The sequence below is a fragment of the Condylura cristata genome, unplaced genomic scaffold, assembly GCF_000260355.1.
Source record: "Condylura cristata isolate star-nosed mole 26May11 unplaced genomic scaffold, ConCri1.0 scaffold00028, whole genome shotgun sequence".
NCBI classification, from domain to species: domain Eukaryota; kingdom Metazoa; phylum Chordata; class Mammalia; order Eulipotyphla; family Talpidae; genus Condylura; species Condylura cristata.
The window spans coordinates 5,958,228-5,984,563 of NW_004567129.1; the positions used below are offsets into that span (position 1 = coordinate 5,958,228).

The 26,336-nt window shown below is 53.3% G+C and overlaps 1 protein-coding gene across 1 annotated transcript in view; it reads right to left on the minus strand.

Annotated features, from left to right (window-relative positions):
- Nucleotides 1-26,336, minus strand: part of PLCG2 (phospholipase C, gamma 2 (phosphatidylinositol-specific)) — a 116,889-nt gene that overhangs the window by 11,981 nt on the left and 78,572 nt on the right. Inside the window, exons 15-27 of the mRNA XM_012730654.1 lie at nt 22,886-22,990; nt 21,875-21,964; nt 21,133-21,308; nt 18,989-19,189; nt 18,068-18,187; nt 15,241-15,421; nt 13,951-14,022; nt 10,734-10,843; nt 7,332-7,428; nt 6,042-6,108; nt 4,745-4,902; nt 1,060-1,162; nt 324-533 (exon numbers count right to left, since the gene is read on the minus strand). Of these exons, the coding sequence (XP_012586108.1) occupies nt 324-533; nt 1,060-1,162; nt 4,745-4,902; nt 6,042-6,108; nt 7,332-7,428; nt 10,734-10,843; nt 13,951-14,022; nt 15,241-15,421; nt 18,068-18,187; nt 18,989-19,189; nt 21,133-21,308; nt 21,875-21,964; nt 22,886-22,990 (1,690 nt within the window). The remainder of the gene's footprint in view (nt 1-323; nt 534-1,059; nt 1,163-4,744; nt 4,903-6,041; nt 6,109-7,331; nt 7,429-10,733; nt 10,844-13,950; nt 14,023-15,240; nt 15,422-18,067; nt 18,188-18,988; nt 19,190-21,132; nt 21,309-21,874; nt 21,965-22,885; nt 22,991-26,336) is intronic.

Here is a 26,336-nt window from a genome sequence, read left to right on the forward strand (position 1 = left end):
GGGGGAGGGAGGGGAAAGGTGGGAGATGGGGAGGGGAGGTGGGAAAGGGGCAGGGAAGTGGGGTGAGAGGGGGTGGGCCATAGGGAATGAAGGGGAAGAGGGGTAAGTGGGAGTGGGAGAAGGCATATGGGTGGGGAGGGGAAGGGGGTGCAGGGGTAGGTGAGTGAGGGTGGGGACAGATGGAGGGGAGTGAGGGTGCTGGAGGAAGAGGGAAAAGAGGAGGTGGGAGGAGGGGTGGGGAGGCTGCAGGGAGGGGCAGGGGCGGGTCAGGGAGTGGGGGGACTGGAAAGGGCTGTCTGGGCCCGTGAGCACTGGCCCCTCACCTGGGGTCTGGAAGTTGAGCGCCACCATCTGGGAGCCGCACAGCCAGAGGCGGAAAGGGTCGTAGTTGGAGGAGTCAACCCGCTGTCCCTTGGGGTACACCCGCGTCAGGCCCTTCTGGTTGTACTTCAGGAGGTCAATGGGCTTCTGTCTGGTCACGCTGTCGGCCTTCGTCTCCACGAAGGAGCGGATCTCTCTGAAGTCGGGGTTTTCTGGAAAAGAGAGGCGCTGCTACCCACTCTGAGAGTTGTGTGCTCTCTTAGCTCGACACGGGCAGAATCGGTACTGCTCTGGGCTCTTGCCCCTGGGGACCCGCCTAAGGCAGGAGATCCCAGTCCTGACCCCGGGCCCGGTCCATCTGAGGTTGCAGCACCAGGGACTCCACAGGCCTGATTAACCCAGGCGCTTGAAATGGGGCGCCGCCTGCGTGTCATCACAGGCTCCGCACATCAGGGAAGCAGAGGAACATCTGGCTGCATAGAGAGGCAGTAATGTGGCCACAGGCCGAGAGTGATGGCAGCGGCTCTCCAAGGCCAGCGTGTGCAGGACCCCACAGCCCCTGACTTCAGACCTCTGGTCTCCTGGAGCACGCCCTGATAAATGTTTTCAGCTGCCAAGTTCACAAGTATTATGGCAGCAGTAAACTGGACCAGCCTTTAGGACAGACCTACAGAACATACCAGAAGGGCCCCCTCCCTAGCCCCCTGGCCTCAGGACAGACTCAAGGGGAGGCGGTACCTAGGTTGTCCTTCGTCTTGCTGGTGGGCTTGCAGTAGATGACCAGGTCGGAGAGCTCAATGGCGATGGACTGGTTCTTCTCCCAGTACCTCATGTTGTTCTCCTGTTTGGAGCCCAGGCCTTAGTCAGCACTCAAGCCGGCCTGAGAAAGCCCAGCTCTCTGCTCGCCTGGCAGGAGCTTCCCTCCCGGGGAGCCCTCGGGCCCCAGCCACTCAGCACTTTCCTAGGTGAATGATGCCCCCTGCCCAGAGCCCTCTGCTCCTGGCCTCCTGTCCTATGTGTTAAGATCACCAGCTTCTTAGTTCTCTGAGCCCATGACCACACGTCTTCGTGGGCTCCGTGGCCCGGGCTGCCGGCCACAAACCCTGACCCCTGCAACGTGCAGCGCGCCTCTGACTCCCACCACAGCCAACGGGATCCAAGGCCCAGACCACACCCCTACAGACCAGGGAGGAATTTCCCCACTGCGGACCCCTTGTCAAGTCCATCTCCATGGGTGTCAACCTCACCCCCAACTGGACAACCCTCTGAGGCCTCAACAGTTTGGCTCTATTCTCCGACTAGGGGGAACCTTCACAACGTCATAAGCAGGTAACAGACAGCATTGGGGGTGCCAAGCTTCAGGCATCACACACTGCCCCCAAGAGCTAGAAACTGCAGCACAAAGAACCCCAGCAGCTTCCCCCACGCCACACAGCAGGCTGGTGACAAGAGGCTTCGGCCATGTGACCACTCTACCCCTCAGACACTTCACCAGCCACAGCCCAGATCCCTGTGAACCATGGGGCCTGTCACCGGCCCCACAGTCCCCACCCCCCTCCACCTGCCTACTAGATCTCTCCTCCTCTGGGACCCCCCACTCCCAACCACTCCCAACCACTCCTCCAGGAAGTCTTCCCGGATAACTCCAGTCAGGGCAGGAAGAGAGGTGGCCTTCCCCAGGCCTCGCAGAGCATTCCCCTGCTCTCAGCCCCCTCCATCCTCAGGGGTGGGCACCGCCCATCAGTAGTGCCAAGACCTGCCTCCCATGGGCACAGGGCCCGTGCACAGCAGGAGGTCATTGCACAGAACCAGACGTAGGAGCATTAGTGTGAGACCTGCCCATGCTGTTACTGTGTCACCTGGGCAAGTCTCAGATGCTCTTGGTGCCAGCTTCCTCAACTGCAAAATGAAGCCTCAATGTAATAAGTACTCAGCCCTCTCCACACGGCCTGGGGCACAAAACCACAGCTAGGAGGGCAGTCCCATGGGGTGGGCATGGAGCGAGAGACACAAGCAGCGTCCTTGTGTCAGTGAGGCCACGTTCTCCTGGCACATGACTGTCCCCAGGCGCTGCCTGGGACACACAGCTCACCTCTAAGGAGGATAGAGCTGCTTAAAACAGGGGTGCGGGGGATGTGCCCAGTCTACAACGGGCCTCGCTCCCGGAGCAGTGACGAGTCACGAAACTCCACTTTGCTGCTGTTTCACTCTCCAGGCCTGCAGGCCCCCTCATGCCGTGAAGTCACGACACACTCATCACTGGAAACTGGCACCGAGGCAAATCTTAGGGGCTGGTCTTTTGCCATCAGCCGAAAGAGGCCAGAACTCTAAAATAACAGAGGCCAGCTGGGCTCCCAGTGATGGCGTGGCTGGGAGGCCTGGGTGAGGCCCTCCATAGACAGGGCAGGATCTGGAGGAAGCAGTCAGTGGCTTCTGCTGACTCTGGGGTTTTCAAACTTCCTATGTAATAAGATGGCTTAAAGTTTTCTTATGAAATCTTAGATGTAAAAACCACTTAAGGAGGAACATCGATGAAAGGCAGAAATTAGCACTCTGTACAGCTGGGCTTAATTTCTTTGTGCAGGAGCAGGACGTCGGGGACAGGGAACCTGAATCAAAGTCACCGTTTTGGGCCACTAAGAGAAGCAGAAAACCAGGGCACACCAGGCAGAGGGCGGCATCTCCAAGTCCCCCTGTACCCCTAAACCCTAGTTCTCTATACCTGCCAGAGAATCAGGGCCTGGAGAGTCCCTGAGTCACCAGCCAGGATCCATCCCCTCAGTCCTCAGCGGCCAGGCTGGGCTCCCAGATACCAGAACCCACCCATGAGGGCCACCTGCTGGCGAGCTTGGTCATTACAGCTGCAAACACTTCTGGAAGGAGATGAGGAGGTAAGATCCACAACACTGGCAACAGTGGCACACCCCTGTGCCTCGGAGCTGTACTGGCACTAGCGGGCATTGGTGACACCCCAGAGGAAATGGCCTGCCTGGCATGTGGCTCATCCTGAGCGACAGGTGATAGCAACACACGTCTGGAGGAAAGAGGACAGGATACGAGGCCTCTGAGTGGATTCTGGGAAAGAAGGCAGGCCCTGCTGGGGAACGTGGCCACCCCACAGACCTCCCTCTGCAGAGGCCTCTAAAGAAGAGGGCCTCACGCTAAAGAGCAGGTGACTCAAGGAGCCACCCTCTGGACACCAGCCAAGGCGTCCCACGGGGCAGGGATAACCCCACAAGTACACTGCAGGAGTGGGAATCACCCACTGTCAGCAGAGGTCAGAGGGCCCAAGAGGGCCTGGGAAAGCGTCATCACTAGTCTTTTGAGTCCAGATTTGCCTTAAAAGTGGGAACATGCGGGGCCCTTCCTGGTGGCACAACAGGTAAGGATGCAGCACTGCAAGCTGGCTGCAGTTGCTTCAGTGCAAGTTCGATCCTCAGCCCCGGAGGTGACCCACATGGCGTGGCAGACCTCTCCTGACCCGCCTGCTGCTCCCCTCAGCAGTGTGCTTCATCTAACTGCCTGTTCTGCTCCTCACTCAAGTCTCTGGTGAATCCTCTTACCCTCTGCACCTCTGGCTTGTACCCCATTTCTGTATGCATAAATAAATAAATGTTTAAAAAAACAAAAAAAGTGGAAACATGTGAAATCCTAAAAATTCCCAGTTCAGTTCCCATAAGAAAGCAGACAGCAAAGCACCTGGCAAGCCATCAAGACCTGAGCCCAGGGTGGGCGCCAGGCACTGGGCCTCTGCCCACTGCATTTCACCCCACTTCATTGCGGACGTGAAGTATGTGGCCCCATGTTTTGCAGACAAGGATGCGGAGGCCTGAGCAATGTGATGACAAGTCGAGAGCCCAGTCCTGCCCAAAGGCAAGCCATATCATGCCCATTTCTGACCCTGTTCTCACTGCCCCACCCTAAAGTACTTCGGGCCAAATACTGACACTTCAGGCATGAGAAGGCCAGTCCATCCCCCTCAAGGGGACATTCCTCCCCCAGAACACAGAGAGCTGGGCCTTGTTGCCAGTGCGCCCTGGGCACAGCCCAGGGTGGGGAGGTGGCTCAGAGAAAGCCACTATGGAGGATGCTTGAACAAAGCTTAGAAGCAAGAAAACCTTCTAGGTGAAGAAGGCACCATTTCCATCTCAGGGTACCCACAGCCAGTCAGCTCTAAACCTCGAACGTGGATATGCACACACTAAGCCAGGTGAAGGTTCAAACCAGATGCAGCTTCCTGGGGGGACCCCCAATATCCCCTTCTCCTACCTCACCAGCATGAACAGCTCCTACCTCACCACCTCCCTGAATTCTGCCCGGCCCTCAGACCCACTCTACCTGCTGCCGGGGCCCACCCACAGCCTCAGCAGAGTGCCAGATACCAGAGCATCTGGGCCCACCTGGCCTAGGTGACCATGCCTACCTTGGTGTCGATCTTCCACGTGATCTCCCGGACGCTCTGGAACCACTCGAAGAGTTCTTCCACCCGGTCTGTTGCAAACTCCACGGGGGGGTCCCCCTGCTTCTTTGGTTCCAGGATAAAGACAAAAGGCTTCTTGTTTTTCCCTTGTGGGGCTTTCACTTTGGAAGAGGATGACAGAAGTTCTGATCAGTGAGCTTTGAGGCCACAAAGGCCAAACCCCACGCTGCCAGAGCTACCTCCCTGAAGCCAGGCATGCGGCCAGCTGTAACCACCCGCGGTGCCTGCGGCAGGTGGCGCTGGGAGTCTGGCACACACTCCCGCCTAACACAGGCCGCGGCGCGAGCAGGTTGACCTAAGAGATGAGTCTGCTTCCTAATCCCAGTATCTGGGAGTGTGCCCTCCTTTGGAAATAGGGTCTGTGAAAACATACATTCAGCTCTCAGGATTTTAGGGTGGACCCTAAATTCAAGAACTGGTCTCCTTACCAGAGAAAAGGGGGGAAATTAGAGACACAAGAAAGATGATAGGACACAGGTAAAGCTTGGAGTAATCGGCCACAAGCCAGACACCAAGGGTGACCAGCAGCCACGGAAGCCAGAGAAGGCCTTGGCAGACTCAGTCCGCACAGGGAGCATTTTCTAAAGAAGAGGGGAAGTCATCTGCCGAACAGTAGCAGCAGCCCAGAGCTCTGGGTCCTATGTGCCCATCAGCATTCTCTGCAGCTGATGCATGCAATTTGAGGTAGCCCTTACTGCAACCTTTGGGATTGCTGCTTGGTGAAGCCCTTTCTACAGGGAGACTCACAGAGGAAAGAACTTGGGGACAGCCACACAGCTAGCGGTGGCACAGCTGAGGCTCAGACCTGACCCGAGCTCCGTCTCTGACCAGGGAGCTGTGTGCATGGCTTCCCCTGGCTGAGCAGTCAGGAAGCAGAGACTGAGAGAGAAGGGATAGGCCCAGGTGTTGTGGACGCTGAGCAGCACCAGCAGGCTTACAAGTGGACATCCCAGCTCCAGGCCCACAGCTGCCCAGCTCCCACGTCAGCTGCCCAGAAAAGCAGGGAAAATGCTGGCAGATGCCTGAAGTGACAATGAGGATATCAGGAGTCAGACCAGGCAGGTCCATCGAGCAGGGCTGACGCACCAGACTGTCAGCAGACACCACCTTGCCAGCTCTGACTGGGCTGGTCTCAACACCCAGCTTGAGCCAGGGATCAAAGAAGCATCTCAGTCCAAGCCACTGAGGCCAGGCTGTGGGGCTGTGGGTAGGAATCGGGACTGGGACCACGAGCACGTACCAACATTGTAGGTGTTAAGATCCAATATCCCTTTGCAAAGAGACCCTAAGGGATTGTCTTCAATAATCTGTGAAGAAACAAGACATCACTCACGTTAGTCTGAACGGGAATAATAAAAAGACAACCAGTTTCCAAAGCACACCGTTTAGCAGAGACGCTGCCTGTGGAACTGTTTAAAATGCATTTTCATTACAGGATACGTCCATGGGGAGAGCGCTAAATAATGAAGCATGGAGCTCATGGGGACCTAGCAGTGAGCGGGCGCCGGCAGGCTCAGTGTTTCATGTTGCAATCTGTAAAAATGTGCTGTGTGAATTCTAGAACAGGTTTTAAGTGATTCTGCAGCTCTGGTTTCAAAAAACACCCCAGACCTTTTATTCTGGTATCATTTTGAAATGGGGGTCTAGCACTCCATTCCAGAACCTTCTGAGGCTTCCCATGTCCTGTAGAAGCAGTGCCCACACTCGGAAGTCTGGGCCCCAGTCAGCTAACCAGCTCAACTACCCACTGCACATTTGAACCATGCCAGGGACCAGGGATATGGGAACATCTCAGGCCCGGGAGAGCTGCTCTGCTTGCTTCAACCTTCCCCCAGGCTAATGCTGACCCTGTGGAGAGGGCAAAGCAATACAAGCACAGGGGTGGGATGGATTCTTCCATGTCAGGTTGAGCACACTGAACACAATCATGTTCCTACCACACCCTGCTGTACCTCCCACCTGGAAGACCCTTCTGCTGGCCTCTTTATTGTTGATCGCTTACTTGACTTTCAAAATTCAAATGCCCCTTCCTCCAAGTAGCCTTCCCAGATTGCTCCAACATCCTTACAAAATTCTTTGGGCCTGAACAGGACTGTAGGCACATACTGCCATGTCGTCACACACTGGCTACTCTACTAGCCTCCCAGGCCAGAGGACGCAGGGGACAGAAACCACATTTGCAGTGTCGCCAGCTCACCTTCCCCTCCCACCCACTACTTATTCACATCAAGCACATTCTAGGTGTCTGGCTGACCCAGCAAAGTGTCATTTGCTAGTGGCTTTACACAAAGGACCAATGCCCCATCTGACCACCTGTCTCTGCAGGGGACTGTCCTGCATCTGCAAAGCCCCCAGCCCAGCACAACTGATCGTCATGGCGACTTTCACCCACAACACCTCAGGGCAGTCCCCACTTCCACAGCACACAGCTTTTCTCCACACTTCAGTGCATGTGAAATGAGACGGCTTGGTGGACGCCCAAGGACTGGTCGGCAGGCCCCTCCTGGGATGACCAGTGATGGAGACTCACCTGCTTTTCCAGCTCCTCCACGTCAGCCATCGAGATGTCCTCCACGTAATTGGATGGGAAGTACTGCTGGATTCGGGTTCCATAGTCTCCTTTCCACCTGAGAACACAGGGCACCAGAAGCTGTGCTGGGCGGGCCAGCATCACTGCCCAGCAGCGCCCAGCCAAGGGTGGGAAAGGTGGCAAGAGGCTGAGTGTCGGGAAGGGCCCCTCCCAGGCACCCTCTGCTTCTGAACCAGCACGGCTGGTTGGGGGTGGAGGGGGAGGAGGGGGTCACTGTCCTCCCCTTAACACGATCCTGATGCCTGGTCAGACACCGAAGTTCAAACGTTTCAATGATTTACGTGGACATCAGAGGTCACACAAGACAAAAGCTCCACCCCAGACCAGGCGCAGGTCTGCATGAGGACAGGCTATGAATTTAGGGACGAGGATGCACCGAAGAAGGTGCAGTGTCTGCAGCCCAGAAAGAAATCCAGCTCTACCGCAAACCATGCAGGTACCCTGTGCTCAGATGCCCCTCTGAAGTGGGGAGGATCCCAGACCACTCCCAACAGGTTTTACTGGACTATGGGGCTCAAGAGCACCCAGCTTGTGGCAAACACCCAATAGTGCACGCTGTCATCATCTAGCCACAGCACCCTCCCAGCCCGCCATCACATCCAGGGCAGCATCTCTGCTGTGTCTTGACTCCACCAAACCTCAGGCACCTCTGGCCTCTCCCCCTCGCCCACTGGCCAGGAACACAGGCTTGTGCCCCCAGCCCCTCTGCGGGCCACTTTCTAAAGCCAGAAGGTTCTTTCCGAAGGCACCTCTGACCATGCCACACTGACCGTTCCCAAAGCTTTCAGAATCAAGCTCAGACTAATCTGCCAGTCAGAACCCGGTCGGGAGTAAGCTCAGGGATGCTCAGACTGCAAATGCTACCTCTCTGTCACTTGAATTTCACATTCATTCCAGATGGCCACCGTGCACCGGGCACCCCTGCCTTGCTGTCTGGCTTCATGCCTCCTTCTAATCCCTCCATATCCTGTTTGCTCCTAGTAACCATTAAGTCTCAGCTCAAGCATACTTCTTCCAGGGAGCCTTCCCTGACTGTGACTGCAGCTGAGTGTTCTTCCTGTATGTTCCTTCAGCACCTGTCCCCAAAGCTGCTAGATGTCCTCCATGAGATGTCCTCCACTAACTGGATGGGGAGCATCACTGGGTTCCCTAGCTAATGTGTAATGCAGACTCTATCCCCGCCCCTTTTCACGTGAGAACATTCTCAATCTTAATCAAATCCATTCTTAGGCTGGTACGAACCAGTATAGATGTTTACTAAGCTAATAATGTTTACTAATGTTTACTAATAATAAGAATGGGGATGCACTGTCCCCCAAGGTCCTTGCAGAACCACAAGATACTAGTTGTAAGTCTATTTTATACCTTTTTCTCCCTCAGGTACAAACTGGCCATATTCATGGTGACTGTATGTACCATTTGCCCAGAATTGAGCAGTTCACCCACTGTTAAGATGTATTTACTAAAAATGGCATTTCATTCCCTCTCTAAAGTGTCCTGGTTTGGACAAAGATTATTTGATGCCCTGTTTCTACAGAAATCAGTTGGGGAGAATGCAAAATAATGTGGTGTGATGCAGGCGTCCCACTAGGTGGCGCTATTGCCACCAGGAAGTCAATGATAAAGGACAGGTTCACCCCAGTCCTCATAAGAGGCTCTCAAGCCCTCTGAAATAATCTCAAGATGAGAGCCGAGCCTCGGCAGTTTGGAGAATTACACTCCAGTGGTGTGGCAAGGCATGGGGCTGTTGCACACTCATGGAACAGTGTGTGTTGGGGAACTCCAAGCCCCAGCTCCTGCTCAACAGGTAATTGTAGCTGCATGGTTTTATTCTGGAGCTCCAGGAAAAACGGGAGTCTCCAAATTTATAAAAGAAAAAAAAGCTTTAACAATCTCTGTACCCAGTGCCTAAGTGAGGGTAAGAATATGTTAAGGGGAAGGATGTCCTAAAGGGACTCTACAGAGTCTCATGGACCCCACCCCCTACTCCAACTCTCTGGACCCTACCCCCTACTCCAGTGATCAGAAACTACAACTCCCAGCAGTACCAGGGAGAGAACTGCGAGGACCCAAGGGCTGAGTTAGCAGGAATTCTGGGACATTTGGGGGATAAATAGGGCACAATTGCAGCTCTCGCTCTCTCGCTCGGGAAGCAGCTCTCTGGACCATGTGACTCTGTGTGTTCAGTCAGTCTAGCTGTAAGGTATGCCAGTTATTTTATATCCTGCTCTCTATCCCTGGGTTGTTTCCTATTTCTTTCCCCTTTTGTAAATAAACCCATATTGACCCTTTTGTGTGTACCTACAGTATAACTGAATTGTGAGCACGTGGGTGAGGCCCCACAGACAGGCGGCCCAGTCCACTCTGGGTTACCCTATAACAAATAGAGTCAGAAGACTGACTTCAGTCTCCAAGTACTGAGTAGCCCTGGTAAAGCCACTGGGCTGCTGCTCTGTGCCCCATTTTCCTCAGTTGAAAAATGCAGGTTCCTACCTCCCGAGGTCATCGTGTGAATTAAGTTATTTCATATGAAGTGTTTCAAACAGTGCTTGATACCCAGGGGTGCTTGATCTGAGTGGCAACCATCTTGTAGGAAGAGAAGATGCTGATCTTGTGAGGGCCGTCTCAGCTGGCTCTCGTGAGGAGGCCCGAGTTTAAGAGCTCTAAGGGAGCACTCAGCCCACAAAACCACAAATGGGACCTGCTCAGGGACCTGCTGACTGAGCAGTGGATTTTCTTCCCAGGGGGAGAACTCACTAAATCCAGGTACCTGGAGCCTAAAAATGTACCCTCTTCTACTCAGGATGAGGCCACTGCCCAGGACACAGGAATAAGCAATAGTATTAGAATGTGAATCTTAAATAACACAGAGGCCTGTGTGATGGGGAGACCAGGCACTATTCAGCAAATGTGACCTTGGAAATTGGTCGCATCTGTGATGGAGGGATGGTCCTTCCTAACTCCACAGGGTTGTAAGAGGACTTGGTGAGGTGATCTATGAGAGCAATTAGCATAGTGCTAGGCACACAGTAAGACCTCAATAAATGGCAGCTGCGGTTGTAATTAAAGTAATATATAATGCAGTGTGCGATAGGATGTGTATATGATACATGATCTATGATAATGGTTATTATGGCACTTTATTCACTCTCCCAAATTGAGTATACATCAAACCACCTTTCCCAAAGAAGCTATGACAGTTCAAAGCTAGCCCAGAACAGCTAGAAAAGGGAACTGAGAAAGTGGGTCAGGGCTCAGCCAGCACCTGAGTCTCATCACCAAGAAAAGACAAAGTCAAGTTCATCTACCAAGCAGCCCAGCCTCAGCACCCCTTAGCCTTACCAGCCTCCAGGCTCCTTGGAGACATTGTGGATGAGGGCGCCTCGGCAGAAGCTCAGCTCATCACTTCGCTTGGCTTTGTAGTCATATAGAGCTTTCACAGTTCTCTGAGGCTTTCAGGGGAGACAAGAAGGAAAAGGTCAGGCAGGGTGACAGGTGCAGAGGGAGGTGGCTGCATTGGCAGGCACATTAAGAGTTTATTAGCGAACTGGCAGTTTCAGGCCAAGGTTACAGCGCCATCTGCTGGCAGTGAGCTGACACTGCAAGGGAGCGGACCAGCACTAGCCAAGGACTTAGCAGAGGGATGCTCATAAAAGAAAAGATACCTTTCCAAGTTATGCCAAGACCACCAGTCCTCCGCTCCCTGGCTCAACAAACTTTCTAGAATTTCAAGCTCAACACCATTCCTGGCCGTCCCAGGCTTCACCTTCACTCTTGTCCTGAGTCCACCGCTCATGCCTGAGTCCAGTGTCCCTAAGTAGACTACTGCAGGACCCAGACACCGTGCAAGAGCAACTAGGTGGCCCTCCATGAAATGTTTCAAGAGATGACCCCATGCAATCACAGAAACATGTGAGCCAGAGCTTAGGATAAAATGTCTCTCAGTGAATGTGCTTTGTGGCTGCTATTTGCCAACCCGACACAAACCCATGGCAAAGGGAGCACCCACTCAGCCAGCTGACGGTAATGGGAACCCCAAGACCCACTCACTGAAGTCAGCGGGTTTTCTGTCCTGGCCCAAGGAAGCCAGAATAGGAGCTTCATGAGGAATTCAGTGAAACTGCTCCTCGATGCACAGCTCTGGAGTCAGACATGTGGGCTCCAATCACCGCTCTGCCCCTCCCTACCAGCTCTACCTACCCGAGGCTCTTTCAGCCTCAGTTTCCCCACACATGAAATAGGAATAAAAACTCCACCTACTTCATAGGGCCGTGTTCCCTCCTGGGAGGGAGGGAACATATACATCAATAAAAAAAAAAAAAAAGACAGCATTTAAGTGCACTGTAGTGCCAGCACAGCCCTGGACTGGGTATTGCCAGTGCAACAATCCTAGAAGGATTTTTTTATTGTTATGTATTGTTATTCCATTTTACAGAGGAAGCGCAAATTCAGAATACCTGTGCCCACAGTCAGCTGGGGGTGAGTGGCTGAGCTCTGAGCAAAGCCACCAAGGTGCATGAGTGCCATGGCCCACAGTGCCCGCCAGAGGCAGTGCTGCAGGCTCCTGCCAATGAAGCCAGGTCTACTCCTGCACCTGCCTGAGGGAGGATGCAGGGTGGCATCAAGTCCGTCCCCTGGAACTCCACACGCAGGTCACTGACAGCACGGAGGGCACCAGTGGGTGATGGCCAATGGCGGGGGTCCCCAAGAGCAAGTCTGCAACCCAACAGAGGGGAGGAGAGACCCTCATGCCAGGGCTCTTGGGAACAGCAGAGAAATTAACCAGCCATGAGATGCCCACCTAGGTATGTGACCCAGGTATGTGACACACATACCAGCCATGAGATGCCCACACACCTAGGTATGTGACACAGTCACATGCCCACAGGACAGACCCAAAGCCAGACTGCCTGGGACCAAGCCCCAGCTCCCCACCTTGCTAGTTCTGTGACCTCAACAGCTGCTATCCCCTGTGTAGCTCAGGGTCCTCACCTGTGCACCAGGACTGCACCTGCTGGGATGTTAGGAGGACGAGCTGCAGTTTCTAGAACCACACGCAAGCATGCTGCCTGTTGCTACGGGGCTAACATTCCAGCCGTAAGAACATATCCAAAGGAAACAATGCAAAAGTTGCCAAAGTTTCACGTGGAAGAAGCTCACTCAGGTGCAGCGTGAACACAGACTCGAAACCGCCCAAAGAGCACCGACGGGGAGCAGGTAGGGTAGCACTGCCACTATCAATCCCTTTCTGCAGTAAAAACATGACGTTGTTTGCACTTTGGTTAAAATTCCAGTCCATGTTTTTTTTCTCTAATTACTCAGCCTACCAGTTTTGACTGAAATGGTCATTAAGAAGCTTAGCAATGGAGAAAAGCGGAGCAGAGAAAAATGGCAGGTGCAGATGGGGACTGTCAGTCACATCGCTCTCCATGTGAGCAAAGAGCAGGGACAGAGCATCAAACACAGCACAGGAGGTCAAGATGCAGGCTGCATCTGTTTCTTAGTTGCATTTTTTTTTTTTGGTTACCTCATTTTTCAGTCATAACCACAGTGATAATTTCATTGTGAGGCACTCGCCATGGTGTGGCATTTTGCATCAGTCTCAGCACACTGTTGGGTATTACCTGGCTCAGAGAGCCCAGGAAGATTTTCTCTAGCACTTGGCATAGTTGTCAGGATTTAAAAATGGGGAGATTTCGCATAAAACATCCAGCTTATTGGTGTCTCTTGAGAGAGCAGAAGACCCTGTCTGTTCTTGGGAAAGGAGGTGATCTCTACCCACAGGAAGCGGGATGGGTTGTGCATTCTTCAATGTTACCACAGTCTCCACCATCCCCTGATGCCTGGCTGATGGGAAGCCATGCCATTCTCATCACCCAAGCATGCTTGCCTTCTAAGAACTCTCTGCTGTGGCACTAAGTCATTCTGCACACAACTCCACGTGCCGATAACTTCTCAAGACTTCATTTCTTGCTGAAAGGGGTTTGTGTTGGCCAAGGATTTTAAGTTAAAAAAAAAAATTTGTGTGGTTTTCCAAGAACCCACCAGCAAGCCCCTTCTGCTGAGGCACACTAATTGTGTGTCAGAAGAATTTCAAGCGGAACATTCACTGTAGTTTTTCCTCCACAGGCTCAGACTAAATTTGAGATGAAACACAGTGCAAAGTGGAGCTTGGAGCCAAAAGCAAAATCCACCCCTATTTTCAGGAAGTCGCACAGCGGCCAGGGTGGGGAGAGGAGATGGAGCCGGCACTGCAAGAAGGTCAGTGAGGCAGAGGGAATTTATAAACACTACAGGGTCTGTCACTGAGCAGAGAACATTTGAAAGGCTTTTAATTAGAAACTGTTGGGCCCACAGGTGGTTCGTCAAATGTTAGCAAGGCTTGGTCACATTTGGATCGGAGTCTATTAACCTTTTCCCTGGCACCAGACATCACACTGTCAATCATCATTTGTCTCAAAAAATAAGTAACACATCCTTTTGGACAAGCTTTCCAAAATGTCCTCTTGGCCTGTTAGAAGTGGGAGATGGAGAAGAAAGTGGAGGTGGGGCTACTTACCATGGAGGGGTTGATTTCACTGGGGTCCACATACATTCTGCTCACGTCATAGAGGGAGTTTACGTCTCTTTCCTGAAAAAGAACAAAGGTAAATAAACTCAAGGTGCAGTCCTTCCAAAGAATGAGGGTGCTGAGCTGTCCCATCCCCAGGAGAAGAGTGGAAGCTTCAGTTTATTCTAGGTAGAGACATAAGAAGCTTGGAAACTTTACCTCAAAATGGGAGCAGCCCCTATCCTGGAGGCCAGGTGCTACGCTCCTCTAAGAACACTGACATGGGGGGCTGCTGTATACCTCTCCCTGACCCCCTGACTCCCGACACATGCCGTGACACTGGCCGGCACTGACACCAGGCAATGACACAATGACATATTTACCCTTCCCCTCGCTGCCACCCTCCTGTCCTCAGGGCTTGAGCCTAGGCTGCTCTACTACCTGGAACTGCTCTCTTCACAGCCCCCAAAACTAAGGAATTGGCTCATATTTCACCCTCTTCAGGAGGCTGGGGGACCTCCCCCACCCCAATGGAATGGAGCACCAACCTGTAGGGTACCATGGGAACCCACACTGCTGGGGGCATCTCATCTCTGCCAGCTCCCTGCTCCAGAACCTAAATTTCCCAAGGGCAGGTTCCTAGTATGCAGAACAGTTCCTGGCACACAGTGGGTGCCCAATAAATCTCTGCAATAAACTGATGAATCCATCTTCTAAGAACTGAGATCTTCCAGTGACTCAGAATAAAAGCACGTCTGACGTGCCCTACACCACACCGTCCCCTGGTCACCCCCACCCATACTAAGTTCTACCCCCCAACCTGGCTCCCTCAGTTCCTACCACACCTTCTTTGCCTCTAGGTATGCTCGTACCTCAGGACCTTTGCATATGCTGTTCTTCCTTCCGCCACACAGTTGCATGGCTCACACTTCCTCTCCATCAGTATCTGCTCAAATGTCTCCTCAACGAATTCTTCCCAGAGTCCCCCCTTTGGGACCCGCAGCCCTTCCCCACCACCCTACCCACTAGCCACCTGTTCAGTTTGGTTTTTCTGCAACACCGTCACCATCTGACACAAGCTTTGTGCATTTTTCTTACTTGCTTGGTGTCTGTCCCTCTCCCACCCCATGCTAGAGTAAGCAGCTTATGGACAGTCACTGCCCACTGGATTCAATTTTCAGATCCCCCATGCAACACTGGCCATGTGGTGAGTCCTCAAGAGAGGTTACCAGAATGAACAAATGGCCAGCGATGTGTTTCACGGCAGCCCCAGCTGACCGCTGACCGCTGACCACCTACCATGTTGTAGCGCTCCAGGAGCTCGGGGGTCACGGGGTAACGCAGCTTCATCTTGCGATACAGCGCGTGCTTCTCGTAGTAGTTGACCAGCTCCACCAGGCTGTCGAAGTAGGCGGAGGTGCCCAGCACGAAGTGCCGGCCATCCCGGTTGATGCGACAGTGCTTCACCTTGCCCCTGGCCCTGGCAGGGGAGACCACACAGCTGACCCGCCAGCTCCAGGCAGCCAGGCCACCAGTACACCACCACACGCCATCCCCATGATGGGGAGCCGCAGAAATCAGCCGGAAGTCCACAGGGACAGCAGGGCCTTGGAGCACTGTCTCATTACAATGGTCACAGGTTCCCAGGAAGCCCACTGTGTGGGGGCCCCGCTCCCGGGATTCCAGCCTCCTGCCACATCTTGACAATATGCCCAAGGGCACTGGCAGGTTTTAACTGTCCCCGTCGGAGTGTGTGTGAGGCACCTGTGATAGAAGGGCGTCCTGTCCAGTGGGTCCCACCTTGTACCCGGAGCCACTGGGCTGGACTCTGGCCACCCACTACTCTGAATTGGAATACCTGGGCTGGAGAATGAACGAATACCAAGGACTGCTTGCTATCAGAAGTGTCGGGGTCTTTACTTGGAAGTCTGATGTTTCTGTGACCTGATACGTATTAGGAACTTTTGTTTTTATCAATGAGCCTATGATCAAATGGGCTTTTTAAAAATTTATTTATGGATGCATACAGAACTGGGGTACAGGCCAGAGGTGCAGGGGGGTGAGAGACACCACCTACCAGTCACAGCCAGGCAGCCAGGGAGTCTACCCTGAAGTTCCATGTACATTCCCAGAATATTGGCAGGCACAGGAGATACAGTCTACAAAGTGTGGGGACACCAAGGGTATCCCTCCAGAATTGTGCTCCCCACCCCATTCTCCACCACAGCCCAGCTGCCTTTGCCACCCCTCAGGCCACATGGCAGCGAAGGGCCAGTTGCTAACTCTCCTGCAGAGGCACCGCCTCGCCACCAGGGGGAGATGTCCACCCCCACACCTGGGCTGGCAAAAGAGCAGTATAGCAGGGCGTCACTTTTGATAGCTAACATGACTGAGGACCCCTAACAGTGGTCAGCGAGTGGAGGCCAGGCACTGGAGGACCCTCCCCCCCTTTCTCTACGAGCCACAATGTGTCAGACTCAGCTACTCGATGGGCCGAAACTATCCTCGCGGCAAATCGGCCATCATTTACTGACCACCGACTGTTTACTGACCCCACCGTCGGCCGCTGCAAGGTTAGGAGGGAATGGCCAGAAGCAAGAAGAAACTCTCATGAGTAATGAGACAGTATCGCTCAACCCCATGGAAGATCCAGAGAGACCAGGCTGTCTTTATCACTCCTGGGTTTCTGGAACCCAGCTAAGGCCCTGGCACACAGTATGTGCTCAACAGATCCCTAGAAGCCCAAATCCCCAGCTTTTAGGGAGCCTCCTGTCTCTTGGGGAAGACAGACATGTAAACAGAATGGTGCCTCCATATAAGTCAAAAAAGTCCAGGCCCAGGGGCAGCCTGCCAGGGGGGACAGACCAGGGCAGGGAGAGGAACAGAAGCCAGAAAGGCACGCCAGCGCCCCCTGCTGCCATAACGCCATCGCGCTGTGGCTGTGAGGCGGGGGCTTCCAGCCCCTCCCGTTTTTTAAAAAAGGTTTTATTTATTTATTTATACAGAACTGGGGCGCAGGCCAGAGCGCAGGGGTGGTGAGAGGATTCACCAGAGACAGAGTGGGGAGCAGAACTAGCAAATCAACAAAGTACACTGCTGAGGGAGCAGAGGGCGGGTCAGGAGAGGTCTGCTGTGCCCGTGGGTCACCTCCGGGGCGGGGACAGAACTCTCACTGAAGCAGCTGGCTCACTTGCAGTGCTGCGCTTTAACATGCTACACCAACAGAGTGGGCCAACAGAGCAATTTCAAATTTCAGCAGAGGTTTCTCCATGCTTAACATCATCGTGTAGGCCAAGCAAGACTGTAGGTCCAGCTTGCACACAAGCCTCTTGCCTGAGCCCTCCAGCAAAATGCACAGGACTGGACATGGACAGGCCTGGGGCTGAAATTCCAGCTCAGCCAGGTACTGGGCTGTGTGGCTCTACACTGATCACTTAGCCCTTCCGGGCTTGTGTTTCCCTGCTTGACAAAATGGACCCACCCTCTCACTGGCTGCGATGAAGCCTCAACCAGTGGAACTCAGAGCCCAGTGTCTAGAATGTAAGTGCTCTACCATCACATAAAGCCAGCTCCCCCGTGCCTTATGGGGAGCACAGACATATAAATAAAATGGATGCAAATCAAGCATCCATGTGGGGACCCCACAGAGTTCCAGTAAAAGGGACCCCAAGCCCACGGTCAGCCCGAAGCCCCGGGTCTGGGGAGACAGAGGGGCAGTATGGTGAGCTGATTCTGAGCCGAGCCCCCCTTCTGCTACTGGCAGGAGTTAGTAAATTACAGTGCGGCCCAGCGACCGGCCCTGCAGATGGCCGTGCTATGTGGCCCACCCACCAGCTGCGTTTGGTGGCAATGGTGGACTTCCAGGGCTACCTGGGTTCAAATCCTGCCTCTGCCACTTACCAGCTGCATGCTGCAATATGCTGCCTAACCTCTCAGTGCCTCAGTTTCCTCCTCTGCCTGACCAGGCCATGCCAATATAGACTACAGACAAGCACCCAGCACAATGAGAGCACATGTTGTGTGAGCTGCTTTGGTTACTGTCACTGCTGTGATCGTCAGTGACCTCTGGGCACTCTGAGCCAAGCCTCCACCCTGTTCTCCCACCCTGGCAGCCACGATCGCTCACCTGAAGGTGATGGCGTAGGAGTCAGAATCTTCCCGCTTCCGGATAAGGAAGGCCCCGTCCCGGGGGACCCTCATCAGCATGTCCTCTGCTTCCCCGCGGCTCAGCCCGTCATAGTACCACCTGCAGCAAGGAGAGGAAACGTGAGGGGCTGCCAGAAGCCACCATGGGGGCGAGGCAGTGCATCTCTCGGTCCCCCAACGCCTCTGAGGATGGGAGCTCTTGAAAGCCCGCAGTGGCACAGCTGGAGGGAGACATGGGGTCTGCGCAGGGCACAAGACAACAGCTGACACATCTGTCCCCACCCGGCAGTCCCAGTCCAGGGGACCAGCCCCAAGGGAGCACGGCCACCATGCAGGCCCGGGGCAGAGAAAGTAAGCCAATGTCACGGGGTTTTGCTTTTGGTTATTTCTTAAAGACATGAAATGGTGCATTTGAAAGAGCAACACACACAAATATAGACGAGAAAAGTAAAAATCAGAGTCGTTATGGCTCCAGCAACTTCCTGAGAGGTGCATTTCAGCTGCTGCTTAAAAACTGGGTTTTGCTCTGTTTCCAAAATGGGCTCACCCTCCGTAATGGGCAGTCCACTCTACAATTCTTTCGCTCCTCATTTGCTTTCAGAACAAACAAGGAATGAGTGGTGACAAGCAAAACCATGCATCCTGGCTTTAAGGAATCTCTGAAAATCACAGCCCAAGACCGCAGGACTCTGGGGGGACAAATGGGGGAACTTGGGGACACAGGACAGCAAGAAGGGGGGGAGTGCTGGGGAACGTGGTTCCCAGAGGAGTCTAAGAGCCACTCATGGGGTGGTGTCAGCACCCCACAGGCTGGTGTTTCTAAGCAGTGAACGCGACCCCATGGGTGTCTGCACCCCACAGAGCCCTGACGCAGAGTGGGGGGAGGGCTTGGTCCACGTACGGCTTAGACTCGTGGGGGTTGGGGTTGGGCACCGGGTCGGTGAGCCGCAGCTCAAACTCGGCACAGCGCAGGTGTGTCTCGCGGTAGTGCTGGATGAGGGCGTAGATGCTGGTGAACATGAGGTTGTCAGTCAGGAAGTACTTCATGGTCCCGCCGTCCATGGTGGAGCGGATCCGGCAGTGCTGGACCCGGCCCGACCGCCTGCAGGGAGAGAGACACCCTCAGAGGGACGGCGGAGCTGCCCAAGGGGTGGATACTGCGCGTGGCCACTCGGGCCCCTCGCTGTTCAGAGAACGGAGCTTCAGCACAGGCTGGCCCTTCCACCTGCAGTCCTGATCATTCTACCAGCTTCCTCCACCCACTGTCCCCCCCTTATCTACGTGACTCTTATCCTGGTCCTGGACTACTGGGTTCAAACCCTGACTCTGCCACTTACAAGCCAAGGGACCTGGCATCTCTGACCCAGTGTGTTATTACCTAGTGGTCAAACAAGGACCACAGGAATGTCACCCAAGGCACAGTCCTGAGGCTGGAAGATGACACGCAAAATGTGCCTGGAGTAGGCGAGAAAATAATAAGAATAATGCACAGCCATATACCAGAGACATTCTGTGGGGGTAGAGTGGGGAATGGGATCAAAAACGGGGGTGGGGGGTGAGGGAAGTGCACAGGATTATGGTGGTGGCACACGGGTGACTCGGTGATGGGAAACCCACGGGGATTACAACTGAGATTGGAAAAAAAAATGTACAAAATGATGTAAAAATAAAATATTATTTAAAAAAAATGTGCTGGGGTGCTGCTGGGTCCATTCAAGACATCTTACTTGTAAGTTAATATGACTTATCTCCATTGCTTGATGTAAACACCACTTCTTTCAGGAAGTCTTCCCTGACCACTCCTGGCCTCTGCCATCACATTGGATCCCCTCTTACAAACTTTCCTAGCATTTTAAATTTTTCTCACTGTACTTACCAGAGCTATAATCATGTAGGTAATTTGAATAAGTAAAAGCAATTTGCACAAGTCGGCAAAACTGACTGGCAATAATGACTTATCATCCTCTGTCTCCTGCACCAGATTCTCACATCCCAACAGGACCTGTCTGTTCAGTACTATATCACTGTGTCTTGCACAGAGCAAGCACTCAGTGTCTTTGATGAATGCACAGATGAATGAAAGATGGAGCTACCAACAGCTCTGGAATACACCTTTGTAATCTTTATTTTAAAGATTTATTTGTGCATACAGAACTGGGGTACAAGCCAGAGGTGCAGGGGTGGTGAGAAGATTCCCCAGAGACAGAGTGGAGAGCAGAACAGGCCAACTGACGAAGTACACTGCTGAGGGGAGCAGCGGGCGGGTCAGGAGAGCTCAGTTGCGCCATGTGGGTCTCCTCCGGGGCGGGCGGGGATCAAACTCATGCTGAAGTGGCTTTAGCTTGTGCTATGCTTTTAACCTGCTGCGCCACCAGGGAGGGCCCTGTAATCTTTATTTTAGAAAAAGGACACAGAGATTCCAGGAGGCAGCACGCACAGCCCAGGGTGATGCCACCCACTCCAGAGAGGGAACTGGGGGAGGTGAGGAAGTTCACAGGATCTAGAGCACAGTGTCAAATCCAGTCTATTTAAAATGCTGTCATTTTGCGGCCCTCCCTGGTGGCGCAGCGGATTAAAGCACCAGCGCTAAGAAGCTAAAGCCATTCATTTCACCATGAGTTCAATCCCCGCCTGCCCTGAGGTGATGCACAGGGCATGACAGACCTCTCCTGACACACCTGCTGCTCCCCTCAGCAGTGTACTTCGTCGATCTGCCTGTTCTGCTCCCCACTCTGTCTCTGGTGAATCCTCTTACCACCCCTGGACCTCTAGCCTGGACCCCAGTTCTGTATGCATAAATAAGTAAATCTTAAAAAAAAATGCTATCATTTTGTTACCATGGATCTTCTCTTGGGCATTCTTTTTGAATTTTATTAAAATATCGCTCACTGTGGTTACCAAAGTGTCAGCGGCCTCACTTACCTATCCCTAGCCCCACCCCTAAGTAACGTCTGAAGTTGCACGCAGGCCTGCCTGGGCCCCACATGAGCTCTGGCCCCTCACTGGGCCGCTGCAGGGAGGCAGGCGTCCCCCAAGGGGCATTACCAGAAGGACAGGGTGTAGTCGTTGGGGAAGGTCTCGCTCTCCCGCACCAAGAAGGTCCCATCCTTGCCGCCTGTCTCAGCACAGTATTCCTGCAGCAGCTTCTCTGCGCTGGTCCTCTTCTCCACCTTCTTGTGGAACCACTTCTCCCCAAAATGCAGCTCTGTGGGGGGCGTATCCTGAGCCACAAAGAGAGGAGGGGGTTCTGAAAACCCAGATGAGGCCCCAGCCACACCGGCCTGGTCCCCCTGCCCATCCTGACTCAGGAAACCAGACCACAAGGTGGGCTGGTCTCCTCTTACCTCCCTCACCAGGTGTGGGAAAGCAGCACCCACTGCCCTCCTCTGCCTGCCCCCTCCCCTCTGTAGGGACCGCCTGCAGTCCTGGGACATGGGGTCCCACATCCCCAAGACAGCCCTCCACTCTAATCCACAGGGAGCCTGAGAGCATAAAGTCCTGGAGGCTGTGTGCAAGATAGGGTATCCCTGATGGCCGCAGCCCAAGGTCAGAGGGCAGGAAGGCTGGGACCTGGCCAGGAGGTGGAGCTCGGCAGAGCATCCAGATGCTCACATCCTCCCCAAGGGCCTGGACCTTCAGAGAGGGGGAAAGACCCTGCACCTTATTGGTTAGGCCCTGAGCCAGCCAGCCAGTCAGAGTAGAGCTACCCAGGCCTTGGTACCCAAAGAGCAGCTCCTTGGGCTGAAGCTGCGCAGGCATGAGGACCACAAGGTGGGGGCCCACCCACCTGGGGCGGCTCATCTTCTACTGTCTGCTCAATGTCGTCACTGAAGGACAGCTTGGCGTCGGCGATGGCACAGTAGTGACGAGTCCATTTCTAGGAGGGGAAGCCAGCATCAACTCTGCTCCCCAACTCTGGGACCCACCACCCGCCTTGGCCTCACCCCAACAGTCCCTCAACTGGCCTTCCCCAATCTCATAGACACATTTGGAGGTTTCAAGAAATCTGATCTTCCTTGAGCCATTTCTTTAGAATAGCTATTTTCGGATTATTTCAGCATTTTACAAGTGGCGTGCTTGTGGGCAAATAAGAGTCAATGCCAAATTTCTATTGCATGTTTATTTCATCCGAGGCCTTCTAGGACTGATGGGCTTTTTGAGTGTCCTCATGACTGATTTTTTCTATTTTATCTGCTTTGTAAGACTTTCAGGATTTCTCAACTTAGTCTGGACATGTATTTGTGACTTAATTATTTAAACCTCAACTACTTTTCCTGATTATTTCCAGGACATAGAACAAACAATGTGTGAAGATAACTCAGATGGACTTGCAAGTTAGGTGAAGGAGCATGAGAGGCATTAGCAACCAGAGGCCTTAGTCTCAGCCAAAAATAAGATTTCCAGTGGAACTGTCCCAGATTAGGACAATCAAATGGACTAGAACATCCACTGCCAAAGCCTGTTCACAGATCAACCGATGGAACTGGAGTAAGGTTCATCAACAAGTGGCACTGTAACATTGCTCATTTCCTGCTTCTGACAATTACACCCTGGTTATGTAGGCTGTAGTACATGCGACGTCAATATTTGAGGAAGCTAAGTGAACAGTGCACCAGAATTCTCTATACTTGGATGTGTGAAAACAGAGTACATTGAACATAAAACGACGTCTCAACAAAACATTAAAATGTAAAAGCAAAACAAAGCTTCATGGGAAGGATAAACTCCCTGGGGCCCAGTGGGAGTCCGCAGCAGTGGGGCGCGCCCTGGGCAGTGAGGCGGGTATGAGGAGGCCCACCTGGTCGATGGGGTCCCACATGTACAGCTCGCCTTGCTGCTTGTGCTCTTCCTTCTTGTCCTCCATGTTGATGTCCACGTCGCCCCGTGGGCCCAGCTTCTTATGCTGAGGGGAAAATACGCATAGTCTGCCTCCTCGGAGACCCCGGCTGAGGGTCTTTGAGCCAGCAAGCGCTCGTGCACGGTCACCTCCATCTGCTCAGTCACCTCAGGGCCTTTGCACCATCTGTTCTGTTTCTGTTCCCTCTGCCTGGCTTCTCTCTCGCTCTGTTCAGCCCCGTGCTTGGGGTCACCTTCTAGGAAGAGCTGTCCTTGACGACTGGATCTGAAAATAGCCCAGCGCCGCCTCCCTCATCCTGCCATGTGTTCCTGGCAGTTATTTTCTATGGTCTTAGCCTAGGTGTGTTTTAGTATCTATCTGTTTATTTGTTGTCTCTCTGTCTGCCCTGCTAGAACATAAGCCCCACGAGGTCAACAACTTTACTTTGTTCCCTGTCAAATCTGTGCTAGATCAGGGATCAGCAGGCGGTAAGTGCTCAGTGACCAGGGATATTCAGTGAATCAACCAGACCACCTATGTCCCCTGCACATGGTGGCCAACGCAGGGAAAGAGAAATCTCACGCGGATGCAGAGTCAGAGCCTGGGGGCCAATGGCTGCTGCTACTCCCTCGCTGTGTGACGCTGGCAGGTGTCTGACGTCTCTGAGCCTCACATTTGTCAGCTGCTAGACTACAAAGATGATGACATTTCCCTGGGTAAGCACCGACTTCCCACCTAGGCAAGTGTTTCTAAGTCCCAGGTGATCGTGACCTGGTAGAGGGCGCTCAGGACAGAGATTTGCACCAGGGCTTAGATTCAGAGCCTTCCCAGCTAAGTGACCCTGGCCGCAAGACAAGCTCAATCTCAGTAATTTCTCTCCTCACAGTGCTCAGTGCAGCCCCTGCCAGGTCCCATAAGCCAATGGGCATGAGACACCTGGAAACAGGAAGCAGGACACAGGTGTCCAGTTTTGAATGGCCTTGAATTTATGTGGTGGGAACTAACTGCGTGATCTCAGTTGAGTCACTTAACCCCTAGACCTCAGTGTTAACAGCCATCAAGTGGGGTGGGGGCCTGGAATCACACATCTTGCAGGTCCACGATGAGACTAAATAAGAAAATACTGATTGCTATCACCCATTGCCTGAAACAGAAAGGGATGACCCAAGGTACAGTGTCATACCCTAAAACTAAAAGCCAGGAAGTCACCAGCAGTTCTCAGCTGCCCAAACAGAAGCAGAGGGAAGTGGCAGGTGAGATGCAGCCAGGTCCTGGAGACTCACTGGGCAGATGCCTGGAAGCTGAGGCCCCACCAAGCTTGGGGAGACCAAACTCCCCACACCCTCTTCCTGTATCCCTGTGCTAAGAGCTTCCCTTAGTATAGCAATAAGCCCTGTCCCAGAACCCTGGCTGAGCCCTGCAAGTGTGCTGGGCTTTTACCCTGGAGAGCACCACTGCCCCTCCTCTGGGAAGGCCTTGGCCAAAGCCCCCCACCCCCTTATCTGGTGGTTCTCTGTGGATGAGTCTGTCATCCCACTGGGCCATGAGCTTCTGTCCCCAATGGCCCGGAGACAACAGAGGGGTGTTTCCACCACCAAGCCTTCATGGGTGTCACTCCCCTCTCTGCGCGGGTACCCCACACTGTAGAGCCAGCACGTGCCTACCCTACCACACGAACCTGCTACTCATCAACAAAATCCATTCACTCCTTCCCACCTAGAGACGCCATCCCCAGCTTCCCTGCAAGCTTATGTGGTCATGAGATGAAAGGCAGACAGGATGAGTAAGTGACATCTGCTCCTTCACCAGAAATTCCCAGCACCTCCCAGTGCCCTCCTAGCCCCCCACCTTGCAGACCCCTTATTACAGGCAGGAGCTCAGATGCGCCTGGGATTCAGCCTCAGCCACTCAGCAACTCAGCAGGAGGGGCCCCAACAGAGCAGTCATGGGCCCTCTTTGAAGTCTGGACAAGACTATTGCAGAACAATTGCAATAGGAATGAATTGTACCGAAGTCCAATCATTAAGACAGTAAATAAAAAATATTCACAACAACATGGGCTTTTCTGTGAACACCTCATCTGAGATCCAGAGGCAGTGCCAATAACCACCGGGCCTGCACGGGAGTGACAAGCACATTATTTTGAGATGTTTGCAACAAGGTAAATGTGCTATGAAAATAGCATCATTTCCACTGCTGCCAAAGCTCCAGGGGGCTGTTGTCAATATTCATAACAGAAGAAAAGCTGAGTCTTATTATTAAGGGGAAGGACGTCCTAAAGGAACTCTGCAGTCTTACGAACTCCACCCCCTACTCCGGCTTTCTGGACCCTACACCCTACTCCTGTGATTGGAAACTACTCCAACAGTACCAGGGAGAGAACTGCAGGACCCAAGGGCGGAGCTAGCAGGAATTCTGGGACATTTGGGGGATAAATAGGGCGTGATTGCATCTCACGCTCTCGCTCTCACTCGGGAAGCAGCTGACCGAGTCTTATTATTAAGCTGACCGAGTGACTCTGTATGTTCAGTCAGCCTAGCCTCAAGGTATTCCAGTTACTTTGTATCCAGCTCTCTTTCTCTGTGTTGCTTCCTATTCCTTTCTCCTTTTGTAAATAAACCAATTGTGTGACCCTTTTGTGTGTACCTGCAGTATAACCAAATTATGAGCGAGCGGGTGAGGCCCCGCAGACAGGCGGCCCAGTTCACTCTGGGCTACCCTGTAACATTACTAGAGGTAAAGAGGCAAAATTTCTGCCGTCAAAGATCACATACCACCCCCTGTCCCAAATTCTATCTGTGAACTCTCTGAGGGCCTGCAGAACCCCCTTTGAAAACCCCTCTCCTAGGAGGGGATCTTGGATACCTGGATGACTTTGTGGGCTAGAGGTCAAAGCTCACTCCAACAAGGAAGAAACTTTTGGGATCTTGTAGCCATGGCCTATTTGCTCTCTTTATCCTAATCACTCAAATACCGAAATGCCACTCTCTTGGGGGCATCCCTGGTACTGCCTGCACAACTCACACTCCCTGCCTGGAGTGCCAGACCAGACAGCCCCACTGCCCCACTAGAGCACAAGGCCTTTTAGGGCAGCTGCCCACCTCCAGGCCACTTCCCGCTTGAGACCAGGAGCCCCCGGGAGCGAGAACAGAGCCTGGATCACAGAACACCCAGCAGCATGAACCCGCCAGACTCAAGAGGGGCGTGGAGAGAGTCTGCCAAAGCACGAGTGGATAGAGGGGCAGATGAATGAAAGAATGCATGAGTTGGTATTTATGCGGTACCTGACGGGCGGGTCTTGTTCTGAGTACTAGCCACTGCTCCTCCTATAGCAGGGGGTCCCCAGGGAAAGGGGAGGTTCCAGGTGCCCTGCCCCACCCAAGGAAAGATGGAGCTGAGCAGGGAGGAGGGA